General features: G+C 39.6%; 2 protein-coding genes across 4 annotated transcripts in view; one reads left to right on the forward strand and one right to left on the reverse strand.

Annotated features, from left to right (window-relative positions):
- Window positions 1–10,834, reverse strand: part of ATG3 (autophagy related 3) — a 1,040,279-nt gene extending 1,029,445 nt beyond the window's left edge. Inside the window, exons 1-2 of the mRNA XM_044072369.1 lie at window positions 10,531–10,834; window positions 904–945 (exon numbers count right to left, since the gene is read on the reverse strand). Of these exons, the coding sequence (XP_043928304.1) occupies window positions 904–945; window positions 10,531–10,602 (114 nt within the window). The 5' untranslated portion in view covers window positions 10,603–10,834. The remainder of the gene's footprint in view (window positions 1–903; window positions 946–10,530) is intronic.
- Window positions 10,835–10,860: 26 nt separating this feature from the next.
- Window positions 10,861–14,008, forward strand: part of SLC35A5 (solute carrier family 35 member A5) — a 712,931-nt gene continuing 709,783 nt past the window's right edge. Inside the window, exon 1 of one of the 3 annotated variants that reach the window (XM_044072367.1) lies at window positions 10,861–10,921. The gene's annotated coding sequence lies outside the window, so the exon portion shown is untranslated. Of the gene's footprint in view, window positions 11,130–14,008 lie in introns of all 3 variants that reach the window. The other 2 variants (XM_044072365.1, XM_044072366.1) reach the window with 2 other exon arrangements.

A 14,008-nucleotide genomic window follows, 5' to 3' on the forward strand; every position in this document is an offset into this window, starting at 1 on the left:
TGTTTGCCTAATGCAAAGTAGATACAAAAGGTGTAATTTTGCCTTTTATAATGCTTGTATGCACGGAGCAGAAATGCGTTAACACCATAAATCATAACAGGTAGGAAGAGGGCTTATTAGCACAAGATGTTCCAAGTCATTCCACATTTTAATCTCATTACTGCTTCATAGTCATACATTCAAAGAATGCACTGTACATAAAAGTGCAACTGGTCCCTTTGAATCATGCCAAGGCTGCACTTTAAATGCTGCAGACTCCATTTCCACTTAAGTCTAATGACTATGAATAACACACAATACCTCTCTAGTGAAACACACATCAAAAGAATAAACATTACATCAATTGCTATACAGCAAGTATACTCATAAGTAGAATGCAATCCAACTGGAGTAAGACAACTCTGGCACTAGAACACAAATATCTAGGATATAAACAAGAATGGCTGGAAAATTATGTAATTCATAATGGATAATGGAAGCAAAGGAATAGGATGTCTTATTAATAGTAAGTGCATTTTCAGCAAAGAGGACACCACCAAATGATGTAGTAGCAATGGTAATTGGCTAAAAAAGAACATTTTCTGAAACTCCATTATTGTGCCACATTTACATATCACACCCAATCAGCAACACATGTCATTTACATGAGCCAGAATTTTCCATTAATTCGCACAACTGCAAGAGCTAGGCAGAGATTCAAGAGTTTTTTTCTACATAATGAAAGCAAATCATTAGGATATGTTTTTTTAAAGGCAGCACATAAAATATTAAGTCTTATGTCCAAGCAAATATTTATGGAAAACATGCACGAATGCAACAATTGAATCTGTCTGACAAGGGTTATACAAATGCAAATGCTTTTTTTTTTTTTTTTTTTTTTTTTTTTTTTAAAAGAATACTTGCCTCTTCAGGTGTGATGACCCCAGTTTCTTTAAACTTTGACTCCTATGATTAAAGAAAATAAAAAAATAATGAAAATAATTTAGTACTACCTTTTTTCAAAAATGGACAACTTTTATACAAAAGAATTGGTATAAAATGGCATATTGTTAGCATCAGAACAGGTTGAATAATATTCACAATTCCTTTTTTTATTTTACTTTACATGGTAGTAAAGTTTTACTATCAACAGACAAAGCTAAATATGATCTAGATACAATCAATAATGGAAACTAGGCAGTTCTGGTGGCATCATGCAACCAGGCAGTATGGTTTAAGACACTGTCATGAATTTTAAAGACAAGTTCTTGTGATCCAACTCATGAGAGCACAGAATGATTAAAGGTTGGGAAATTGCCACATGCTCAAGCCCCATAATTGTGGACAGTGCCACATTTAAGGGTCAGACCCCCCCCCCACCACAATTCTGCAGACATATGATAACTTCCATAATTCATTACCACCACCACCAAATCCACCCCCCTCATTTCCTACACAGGGTCAGGGTATCATAACAGTCACCATCTCTCATGATTTGCTGCTACTCTCCTACGTTCTTCGGACAGTCATGTCTGCCTGACTGTCACAGGTCTTCTCACAGAATTCATCCATTTCTTTGCTGGATATGATAGTTTATCTTGCCTTCTTCCTGTCTGTACAAAATCTTTTCTAGATTGTGTTCTGCTTTTCAGCACATGTACCTGAACTACTGTAATCTGCTCACTTGACCTTTTCTGCAACTACAGCTACTTCGGCTTCTGCTCTGATGTCCTCATTTCTTTGTCCCACAGCGTGCATCCTAACACCTGTCTCAGGAACTTCATATCTCCATTATCTTAACTGCTCTGCCTTTACTGCCCATGTTTCTGGACCATACTGTAATACAAGTCGCATCACTATTTTGTGTGCCTTACCTCTTTGGCATCCTACTGTCATACACTACTCCTCAACACTCTGCACTTAGCCCCTATGTTTATAGTGCGGACCTCCACTCGGATTTCCCTTTTCCTCAACCAATCCTTGTAGATATTTGGAGCTTGCCACCTTCTACCACTGCCTTATGGTAATCGAAGTGCCCTTACATAGCAGGTAGTAACACTGGATTCTTACTTCACTGCAACAGCATCCATTTATGCAGTTGCTGCTGGCAGGAAGTCAAAAACTTAATGCAAAAGAATTCCACCACCAGTAGTAAAATATTCAGTGGCATTACTCAAATACTTCCTAAAAAATCATTCACCCTGATGCCGACTGGAAACCTGTACTCACACCTTCACCACTTTCTACCAGAGACCGTAGCTGTAGGTATCACTCTTGTCGAAAAAGGGTTTATTTTTCTCCAAGTCAGGGATTGGGATCAACTGACTATCCCCACCCTGTCTCACATTAAAGGATTAAATAAAAAATAAAATTCTATAAGTACTTACATGTGCAACAGCAAACGGTATTCAAATCCTATCTGAAATGGGAAGGGATTTGAATACCCATCACAGCTCACAACCCTACAGCAAACCCTCATTCACCAGTCCAACCCAGGAGGTGAATATGGCCAGGGGACTACACTCCAACCCACTGTGTATCATAACAGTAACTGGAGTCTACCAAATTCCTACCACACATTGTGTTACTGACTTGAACCAATACACAAAGTCTCTACCTGACCTTTCGGCAAATAATCTCCCAAATTCCCACATATACATCCCACTATTAACTTGGGATCCCTAGTCACCCATCTTTAACTACCTTAAAGTCCTGTCTATCTTCTATGGCATTCTACAGAGAGATCCTGCAATACCCTTTCAACTTCCATACACTATCCAATTGTGAATGAAGTCCTAGTGTAATCCAACATACCTTCTGGTGACAAAAAAGACCCAAGTCAACCCCCCCCCCCCCCACAGCTATAAGCAACAAAAGCCCCTCCCCACTTCCTGAAGTAATGTCTACCCCTCCCAATGTAAGAGGGGTCAATGAACGGATTAAGCATACTAGAACATAAGCCATTAACAGATCCAACAGACATGTCTACAGAGCCCTGCACAACCTGGTCCCAAGTATCAGTTTCTTAGATGGTGATCTTATCACATCTGTAATTCAGTACAAGTATTTCTGCACAAAAGGATGAAGCTCTAACTATGAGCAAACTTAGAACAGCAGATTAGGTGCAGGAAAGCTGACTGGGGAAGACTGAAGTGGCCAATGCAGACTCATCCATCCTTGGATAGGGGATGACAGCTGTAGGACTGCGGATGTGGACTCATCTCTACCAAGCCTGTGATAGCAGACCTCATTAGCATGTGGGTGGGATGCATATACATGAAAAGGAAGGAAATAAGAGGCCTTATTGTGACATGGGTGCAGAAAGTCACCAAGGGTAGGGCAAGGGCCTAAATAGGCATGTCCACACTACAGTGCACTGTGGGATGAGGAGAGACCAAAGTAGCCTGGAAATGTTCTTTATTCGGAGACATCTTAATGCCTGCAACATAAATTCTACTGTTACCAAGAATAGATTTCCTCCTACCGGATGTTAGGAACTCCAGGATATATTAATACACTAATGGAATGTAGAAACTCAAAAAAAATGCTGTGTGTAAGAAGGAGGCCCACCCCCAGACTGCCACCTCCACAATCAATTTCTAGTTACAAAATTCATGAAAGCCCTAGGGAATACAGTGCATATATGGCGTTTAGGTGGGTTTGCTGCTAATGTGGGCAAATGGACAATTACAGACTTATTCTATATATTTCCGGGGGGGGGGCAGTTCTTGAAAGCAGGTAAATATCTCTTGCATAGTGGGTTTGTTTTCTGTACATTTTAGTGGGCTGAAGATGAAATAGGAGGCTAAATTAGTTAGGACTGCCCTGCAGGGTCCACAGCACAAGTTGAAGATATGTGGGGGCACAGCTGTAAAACTTGCTGGAATTTTTATCCTCCTGAATGAGACTTCCATTAGTTGATACAATTAATGTGGGATTGCGGTCAGTAGGCAATCATGGAGGTAGAAATATCTGGGAAAGGAGAGAACAAAAGTGCGAAGGAAGTTAAGACAGTGCCAGTCAAAGACAAATGCAGCAGAAAAGAGCTGCATGCAGAGATTAAAGAGGTAAGCAAAAGACGCAGCAATGCAAGTAGGGAGACCGATGTAAATTTTGTTACAAGAGAGTGTGTTATCAAGGAAGAAGTACAGCTGGGAAAAATACTATGAAACAAGACAGTGGGGAAAAAGGATTGAAGGACATCTTATTGCACAAGAAAATAAAAGGCAGGATGGGATGAAGTTTTTAAAAAGAAGGAAAAGTTGGTTCTAAACAGAAACAGTAATAAAGATGCTAGCTTGCTAGTGGAAATTAAAATCCTGTGTAGGGGAAGAGGGCTGAGAAAGTGAGAGACGCTATAAGAGGTGAAATCAGCTGTTGTGGCTATTGATGTTGCACAGAATGTAGATAATGGCCTTGGAAATGCAAGGGGAAATATTTGTTTAAGAATATTTAACAACCAACACATGGGGAAAGCAGTGAAGGAAGAAGGGTGGTACATGCTAAATGGTTTAAAACACTAGAAGTAGCAGAGCAGGTTTTACAGTAGGGTGGTTTCAAAGAGCATAGCAAGGCCACGTACTACAATTACTTCCACTGCAGTAGCCCATTTTAGAAGACTACAGTTCTTGAGGGCAACTGTAAATAGTTCATCAGTAATTTCAAAGGTGATGCTGTTGCTAAGGACAATCAGTAAGGAAGGACAGGATAGAACAGTAACACTGTTAAGGAACTAGGCAAAGACAAGAAGACATGAGATTACTGGTTACTGGAAAATAGTATCAAAGTATTATTCATTATTTGAGCAGGACAGGCTTTATCTTAGATTCAGAAAGTGGGGTACACTGAAGACAGCACTTGCGTTAAGTAGAGATAAATAGTAGATTATGGAAAAGATGTAGGACCGGGTATATATGGGCCCCAGGGTGGGTAGGATGTTATGAAAAGGGTCGGGCATATGATGTACGTTACTGTTCAATACTTAATGCAAGAGAGCTTAAGGAAGAAACTAAGCCAAGTTTACTATGCCTTGCATACAAAAGATTAAAAAAGGGAAAAAAAAGCAAACAAGTGTGCAGTCTGTCTGGGTCCGCCAGGCTACCAGACCCACATGCTTGTCTCCAAGCCTGACTGCATGCACACAAAGTACTGCATTAGCAAAATCATTCACTATAAGGACATCTGCAAGGACATCCTCAAGACACACCTACTTGCTTGTTTCCTTTTCCACCCTACCCGTCAAAGTGAGCCCTAGCCAAAGGTATTTGGAATGGGGTACCTTCTAAAGCTCTGACTGGAGTAGACTGCCCAAGCAAATAGTGCTCCTCTTTAACCACTGCAGGCTTCACAATGGTTATGTCAGAGGCTGTCTCTCTCTTAGCAGTGGCCCATTTTCCATCTACTAAGACAGGATATAACCTCTTATGGTAGTTTGGTACCCTTGTTGTCTCAAGACAACTTACCACCGGCATTCTGTCATTCCCACTTACCAGCTCTCCCATGAAGGCAATGTGGGAAACAAAAGGTGGACATCTATATGCTACATGGCCCCACTAGTTGCATTTAAAATATTTAACCCTTGGTCCTGGCCGTGTACCTGAAATAGTGGCTTCCCCTGCTACTGGCGGACTCTGCTGGGGTGGTTTAGGCTGCCCACCATGGGTTACCTTAGATAAGCAGCACTAGGTATCCCTTTCCTGTGCAGTTATGCCCTGCTTGCTAGGTATAGGTGTCCCTTTTCCCCAGCTCATCTGCGGTATTACATTCCTTACCTGCCAACGAGATTCTCATGTTCTCAGATAAAGTGCTAAGGATTTGATCCCTCACCAAAAGGTCTGCCAGCCCTTCAGAAGTGACACACACTCACCCACTTATAAAAATAAGTGCTTAACTCAGCAATATATTCACACATACTCATCTGCTTTGCACCTATGCTCACAAAACTTTTTTCTATAAGTTTCAGGTGTCAAGTTAAAACACTAAACAATTTTAACAGTATTATTACTTCAGCAATCACTATCAAGACAGACAATTTAGAAACAGCAGTTACAACTTTACTATGGAGTAAGGGGATCAGGAACCGTACCCAGAGCCCTTGCTAAGCATACTGTTTACATACCTCTGTAAATTGTGGAAGAAGTTTACTAACCTTTGTTGCTTCTGGGGTTCGGTTATTCCCTTTCTAATTACCTCCATGACCCAGGCAAAGAGTCAGCATTTCCTTTTCATGTTGCCTATGCTGCTCATTTTCTTCAGCCTCCAGACATCTCAGTATCTCTGCTGATTATACTTCCAAATGTTTGGCCTCCAGTTCAAGTCTTTGACTCCAGACGGATTTTTAAGTCCTTTGAGGCAAAGTTGAACTGTCCATTTTTTGAGAGTTGTACATCCCCAAGACCAGTCTGGTTGTCCTCCTAGTTGCTGGTCTGTGATGCAGCTGTAGTTAAGATTGCAATAATTTCATAGTCAGGTTGGCTTGCACCAGTCCTTTGTCTTGGCACATCTCAGCCAAATGGCTCCTCATCAGCTTGCCATACTCCTCTACTGATGCCCTTGCCTGCTCACCCTGACTAATTAAGCCATCAAAAAATAAATAAAACTAGTGTGATATGAAAATTTGAATGTCTACCACGTGGTTGCTTGGGAATACACATATTTTCTTTAGTGACCACTGTTTACAGGCTACAGGAGTTCAATATCCATACCACTGAATCCTAATGTGATGTAGCGATCCCACCACAGCCAATCAATAAATGTGACGCCCCACCACTAGACCAGTAATCAAGAAGCCTTAATCCTCACCAATGGCACCAGTGGGGGGTGTATGCTGACAGGATGGCAGGTACACACACAGTATTTCCAGATGCAGCTTTCTGCATAAAGTGCAATTTCCCTTTAAGAGCACACAAAGGCCACAGTCAGTCCGGGGCTGGTTTCTCTTCTCCAGACCCCCAACAAGACTCCCCCACCGGCACAGCTACAGAATTGAGATCTCAGCTGAGTGACCAAGCCACGACCTCTAGCAACTTCTCTGTCCAACCAGTGCTTTATGTCCCTGCACAAGTAGCTGACAACCACACTGAGGTTTAATACACACACACACACACACACACACACACACACACACACACACACACACACACACACACACACACACAAAAAAAAGGCTGGCACAGGTTTACTAGCTATGCCCCCTTCTGCCAGGACTATAAGGTAGATATCACTGCCACCAGTCACTGCTCATCACCTGCTTTTTAAGGCCCTTAACTAAGGGTGTCCAATCTTGCTGTGTAACATTACTATGGTAGTTTGACCAAGAGCAAGGCTGTTAGGAGTGGCCCACAGTGTCACCAAATAAATATGCAAGTACTCTCAGAACTTAAAATATCTCAACAGAAATCAGCCACAATAAAAGGTTCAGGTATAATTTAATAATACATAATAAAAAAAGACAATACTAAATATATATATTTACATTGACATCAGAGTTCAAAATCACAGGAAATATTTAAAAGTCACTGCAGGACAGTCTCAAAGAAAAACATCTATGATAAGCTTTGCTACATTCCTTACTATCTTAAAGGAATTACTATACCCAAGTTAACTTACAAAGCAAGGCAGATGTGTAGTGAATGGATCTTGTCAGGTCCAACACAGAATACCCTCTCAGATACTTCTTAAAATAATATTTCAAATATTACTGCTGGGATAACTTGGAAGAATTACATCACTGCTTGTCATCCGACTCAAGTTCCCAGGCCCAAAATAACAGACGGTAATTATAATGATGGTAGCGGATAGCATTTAGCATCTACCTGTGAAAACACATAGACCTCAGACTTTATGCAGATGATGAAAATCATAAATTAACTGCATCCTTTCACATTTCAAAACTAGTAATTATTTCACCTTAAAGGACAATAGAGAAAGCTCCTTAGTATAGACATTTGTATCTATTGCTGCACTGAAACTGAAAGATTATATCTTTTTATGGTCTACCCATAAAGTAATTTAATTTCAGTATTTTTCTGAAGTTAATCTCTTGTATTTTAGTTTCCACTGTTAAAATATACATTTACACAGTTACAACAGTGCATGTACATTTCTGTTCTCTTCCAAGAGGGTACACTGTGAATACATCTCAAGCACAAGCACTCTACAAAATCTTTCTTTAGTACACGTCTTTACAAACCATCTTATAGGACATACAGTTCTAATACATCTGTAACAAAAGCATCTTATACAGATCGTGCTGATATTCACCAATGACATCATTACTTACCGCCAGCCCAGCTAGCTGGAATTTTGTATCTCCTTGCGTCACAAAAACTATTGAAAATGTCACTTCATTCAGATACCTGGGAGTTGGTTGGTCCCCTTCCTAAACATTTCTAGCTCCAACTGGACTAGACACACACACACACACACACACACACACACACACACACACACGTCAAACTATTCCCCTATTCTGGGCTAATAAAATCTTAATGGCATAGTTAGAATATTGTCTCACGCCAATTTCTGTAGCTTCCAAAAGAAATATATCCACCATTCAGTCTATTTCAAATGTGATTTGCAGATTTATCATTCTCTGCCCAAGAGATGAACACCAATGCAAAATCATTGAAAAAGCTAACTGGCTTCCTCTGAAACAATGCACTGACTTTCTACTAGTCTCTCAACTATTTAAAACTTATCAAGAATGACACCATCCCTCCACTAGCATCCAGACTATTCAGAGAAGCAGTAATACACAATCATAGAGGTCTTAACCACTCGTGTCCTCTCCTCCAATCTAGGCTTCTCTGCATAGACCATGCCTTCTCAATTCTTTGTCCCAAACTATGGTTGTCTCCCTTTTCTTAAAGATGATTCCTCTTACCACACTTTCTATGCACAAATACAAGCAAATTTAAAGAGTCTGGGAAAATGCAACTGCCATCTCTCTGGTCATACAACTTAACCTTTTCATTCCTTTTTTTCTGTGTACATACCTTGCTCTAATTAGTTTTGATTGTGATTCTTTCAGGATACCATCTCTGATGCCACCCTATAGTTAATGCAATGCATATACAGCAGGTTTTTTTCGGTCGTTATGTCACTCTATATATAGAATGTAATTTATCTTGGGCTGGGAGGGTTTGTCTGCAATTATGTAAGAGGTTGAGAGTTAGTCAGTATATTACTTTTCTTTTAACAGGAAATAAGACTTCTGGTGTTATTAAAAAAAAAAAAAAAAAAAAAAAAAAAAAAAAAACATATCCTTCTAGCCTCCAAGGACTGATCCTTACTCAGCAAATAATTCCAGGATGTTAAACTCCTTTCAAGCATGAGAAGAATATGGACTGCTACTACTATAAGCACCCACTCTCAAGATCACTTGTTTTACGCTTGGATGTGGCCAGTCAATGAAACAGTCCAATAATTTAGACGCTCAACAGAAGGCTGTTCTGTTCCTATCATTTCATGCAGCATCACACTGCTGTTGACCTGAAGTTGAATAAAACAAACAACGCAATCCACTGCTTCTACTGTGGCAATACATCAACTAATCAGATTATTATTTTTATTACTTTATGACACAAAAGAAAGCTTTACAACGGCGCAAATGCTTTCACTATTAGAAAAAAAATCTGCAGGATCACACACTATAAATCAAGAGACATGGGTCAGCGTAAACTCCCTCACATTTCGTAATGCAATTTATGAAATACAAACACTTCCCATTTGATCATTTCACTACTACCGAGTGAGTACCTCAACATACACAGTAATAAATAACATAGTCTTGAACGATACTGGAATACACTGAAATTTCATCGATTCCAATCACACAAGCTAGATCACCTATCTTGATCTCGTCCTCAGCTCACAGGATTTTTATCCGATTGCTTATCCATAGCTCTGAACCTCTTGGAACAAGAAATCTTGACAAAGCCTGACATACGGGACACACACACACACACACACACACACACACACACACACACACAAAGGCCCCAAAATAGAGACAAATGTTAAATAAACTTAGAAAGTTGTTATTACAACAGGGTCTGTATTAACATGCATTTGAAGTCAAACTCAAAATGTGTGTAATTATTTAGTGACTTTAGTCCTCGGATCATCCTGATGATTTGGTAGAAAACCAGAAAATTTATGAGGAGCAGACCAGAAATATGATGCAAAAAAATCTGAACGTTCTGCGAAAAATATGGGCAGCTGAAAGTTGTGAGTATATAGCTCCTTTTGTACCATAGGTTTGCCAACTTTTCCTGAAGCCACATGAATAAGCTGGTACCCCAAGAAAGGCAATTTAGGATTTGAAATTATAGGAGTTTACAATCACACTATCTTAAAACACAAATAAAACTGCCTGGTCGTAGGTTAACACCAGCAATGTTACACAGATTTGTCACCGAAATATTTTGTTGCACTACCAAAAACAGAACAGAAGTTCAATAAACATTAACTAGTGAATTCAAGCGTTTGGAAAAATGCAATAGCGCAGGATGTCACTGCACTCTAACACTAACTACTGCGGGTACATACCCTAAGAATAGGTGTCAGGAACTCCGCAACTCCTAGAGCAGTCCCCTTCACAGTGTTTATCATATTCTGCATGATGAGATCCTCTAACTTCCCCGAAGTAAACTATCGACTGATTCTGCAAAAGTTTCTCCACGCCTCCCTTTACCAACCGGGAGGCCAAACATCAAAACTCTACAGTTTTTCCTCACCAAGACTTACAAGCGACAGGGATGCAGAATCACGTGATTCGTCTCCACCTGACAGCAATTTCCGGAACTCTGCAGCTTGCTGGCTGTACGGCAAGTCACGTGTATTTGGGAAAGAGGAAGAGAAACGCAAGCGCAGTTTTAGCCCCTTTTTTTTTGCAAAGCTTCAGCTGTTTTGAAGGGAATATAATAATGAGCTGAATAAGGTCTGACTGAGTATTTTGGAGTGATACGTCAGTTTACATTGATAAGTAACGTACAAATAATGATATGTGCTTGTACTGTAGAATGCTGCCGCTGAAGTGTTTTCTGTGAGTTCTTTGTATATCTAAAAAATATAGATATGTCATCGAATATACTGACTAGGCTAGTAGAGCGTAAAAAAAGAGAAAAGGAAGTTACGTCAAATATAATGTAAGCATTGATAACTTGCTTGTTGAAAGGTGTTGTGATGTTATATTGGCGTGCTGTTTTTATTATGCAGACCCTAACTGAGCATTTTAAATTGAGAGTTGGCAGGTGTATGTGTCTGTTTCCATAGCGTGATTGATTTGTTATTGTTGTCTTTTTTTTTATTATTTTAATCGAAATATTCACAGAACTGAAATTCCACTGAAGGGAAGGAAGTAGGTTGGCTGGACTTTTCAACCTTACTTTGCAGGAAAGCGAGACAGGCTGGCACTGGCAAAAAATATGTAACACGTAATAGAACTCGAACTTTGAAGTTCAGTGCTGTGTGAAATCGATTGTACTGTGTGTTGCATAGAATTTTCTGAGTTACCTTTGAGATGCTTTACAGTACCTTCAGTAGGAAAAAAGCATTTCGGTCTGTTCTTGAATCCGTGGCAGTAGAATCGGAACCAGTCGCTTGAATATTGGTGTAGTAGTACAACATTTGGTGCCCCGTATTATACTACTTGCCAGCCTTTCCCACATTCAGAAAATGTTGAGATCTTTATAAGTACTAACTGCCCCCATACACTTAAGAAGGTGCATTTTTTTCAGATGAGGTTTATTCTACAGTAATAAAAAGCGATTGCTTTTCAGCTGAGTAATTCTGTGAGCATGTCCGGTATGAATTTATGCTGTGAGGATTTATGATGTAAACCTCTTATTGGTTCTGTAATCTATGCTTTTTTTTCTGACCGTTGTTCCGAAAATGCTCATGACAAATTGACAATAAACTGAGTATGCCTGGCTGTACTGTACCATTTTGATTAAAATGTACAGAAATGTTGCATAGTTTAAATGTTAATTTCATTTTTTACTTGGTACTCTTACATTGTTCGTCTCTGCAGTTGTTTTTGCATGTAATCATAAAACACATGCTAAGTGATGTGATGCTAACGGCCCACAGTTGGTGAAAAATGTGATGCGAGTCCAGGGGGGAGTGTTCCTGAGAACTTGGCCTTGAGTTTTTGAGTCCCAGATGTTTTACCTTTTTATAAAACAAAAGTTAACTAGGGTGATTATATAGCACCGTTTATTAAGTTACTGCATTGTGCTTTAAGATTCAGTATATTGTTCAGAATAGGAGAGTTAGCATAATTTAAGATTTGTGATATCTGAGAGGTGTGCCTTATGTAAATGGAGAAATAATTATGTACGAGAACCTTTATTCTGTTAATGCTGGCTTAGCTACCCAAATATTTTGGAAACTGTAGCTAGTGGGTACTATTGAGAGTGAGTAGACTATTTTGTTTTTGCTGTTAGTGCCATATTGACCATTAGTAAAAAATCCTAAAATGAACATGTAATTAAAGCATTTTAATTCATTCATTGATATAATATAAAATACAAGGCAACTGAGTCTTGCAACCATTTTACACTTTGCCAGTACCCACCCTTTCACTGTACCTCCTTTTTTGATGAGGGCTTAGTCTAAGGCCAGTCTAATCTGGGGAGTTTGTGAATATTCATCCAGACATCCGGTTTCCCTTTGAAGGAAGATAATGTAGCTGCTGAATGTGCAGCAGGAGTTTATACCTTAGTTGGAGAGTGCTGCATAATGAATTATTTAAGTGCTTATGAAGATTTAGATCCTTAGCTCTGGTATTTGTGGGACTATTTGATTTGTGGTGGTATAGGGGATGCAAGATGACTGGGGTCCTTAATGGCATGGAGGGAAAGACCTTGATCTTCTCTCAGGAGTCTGTAGTATGCTGAATAAAGGAACAGTGCTTCCAGTCTTTTCTTGCATCCTTGGATTTTTAAGCTACTGATCTTAGTTAGGAACTTCTGGGGTCTTTCTAGTTATACCTCACTAGACATATCAAACATCTCAAAGGGGATATTATATTTAATAATTGGGTAATCAGTGCTGAATATAAGAGGACAAAGACTTATTTAGGCCTGAATGATATTTCATTGGTAATTAGCTTTGCTAAGTTTGAATGATTTTCTTACTCCTGGAGGGGGAATTATCAACCCAAGTTCTAAGGTCTTTAATAATGTTCTTATTTTGGAGTGGGGTGTTTGTTGTATGCTGAGAGGAGGGGTTTTCTACCAAATATGAAATTGCACTTTTTAGTTTTTAATTTGGGCCCATATTTAGTACACCAGTTACATGTGTAAGTTCTTGCTGAAGGGCTTAAACTTTGCTTTGTTTGTTTGTATTTGTTGACTGGGGTAGATCACTGACCTCCATGGAACTTTTTTAAACTCTGCCCGGGAACACTGTTTACTTAATAACATGCTTTGAGTCACACAGTTAGGCAATGGAGGCTGAGGAACTTAAACCCTGGACTACTGGATCATAGGAAATGGGTTAACAGCTCCTTAATCCTCTGTGCCAGTTGCCAGACTGACTCCCAGTTTACAAGTCATTGGCAAAATTGATTAGCCAGAGGTCCTGGTTCATGGTCTAGAAAACCGAGCAGTATATGCCAAACAAGAGGTCCCTGCTCTGTGCCCTAAAAGAAACCTGTCACCATCATACTATCTGATGAGGTACCTGTTACCTGCATCATGTGGGTTCTTTTAACAGATTTGCTCACCATCTTGCCACATAGGGATCTGTTTCCAGTGCATTAAGTTTACTAAGTATGCTAGCATGGGGGGTTTTGCCAAACACTTTGGCCAAGTCACAGTACACAGTGTAGACAGTATGACTACTCTCAACATGTGCTACCCTTTCAAAGTAGTTAACCGGATTCATTAGACATGATCTAACATTTTCAAAGTAAAAACTGCTGCAGGTCTAGCTTGATGAGATTTTTTAATATCCTAGTTTATCGGGTTATTTATAATGTTTTCTATGGCTTTGAAAATAAGACTTGTCAGGCTGCTGTGCT

This window comes from Protopterus annectens, chromosome 5.part0 (genome assembly GCF_019279795.1).
Source record: "Protopterus annectens isolate FY-2018-M chromosome 5.part0, PAN1.0, whole genome shotgun sequence".
NCBI classification, from domain to species: domain Eukaryota; kingdom Metazoa; phylum Chordata; order Ceratodontiformes; family Protopteridae; genus Protopterus; species Protopterus annectens.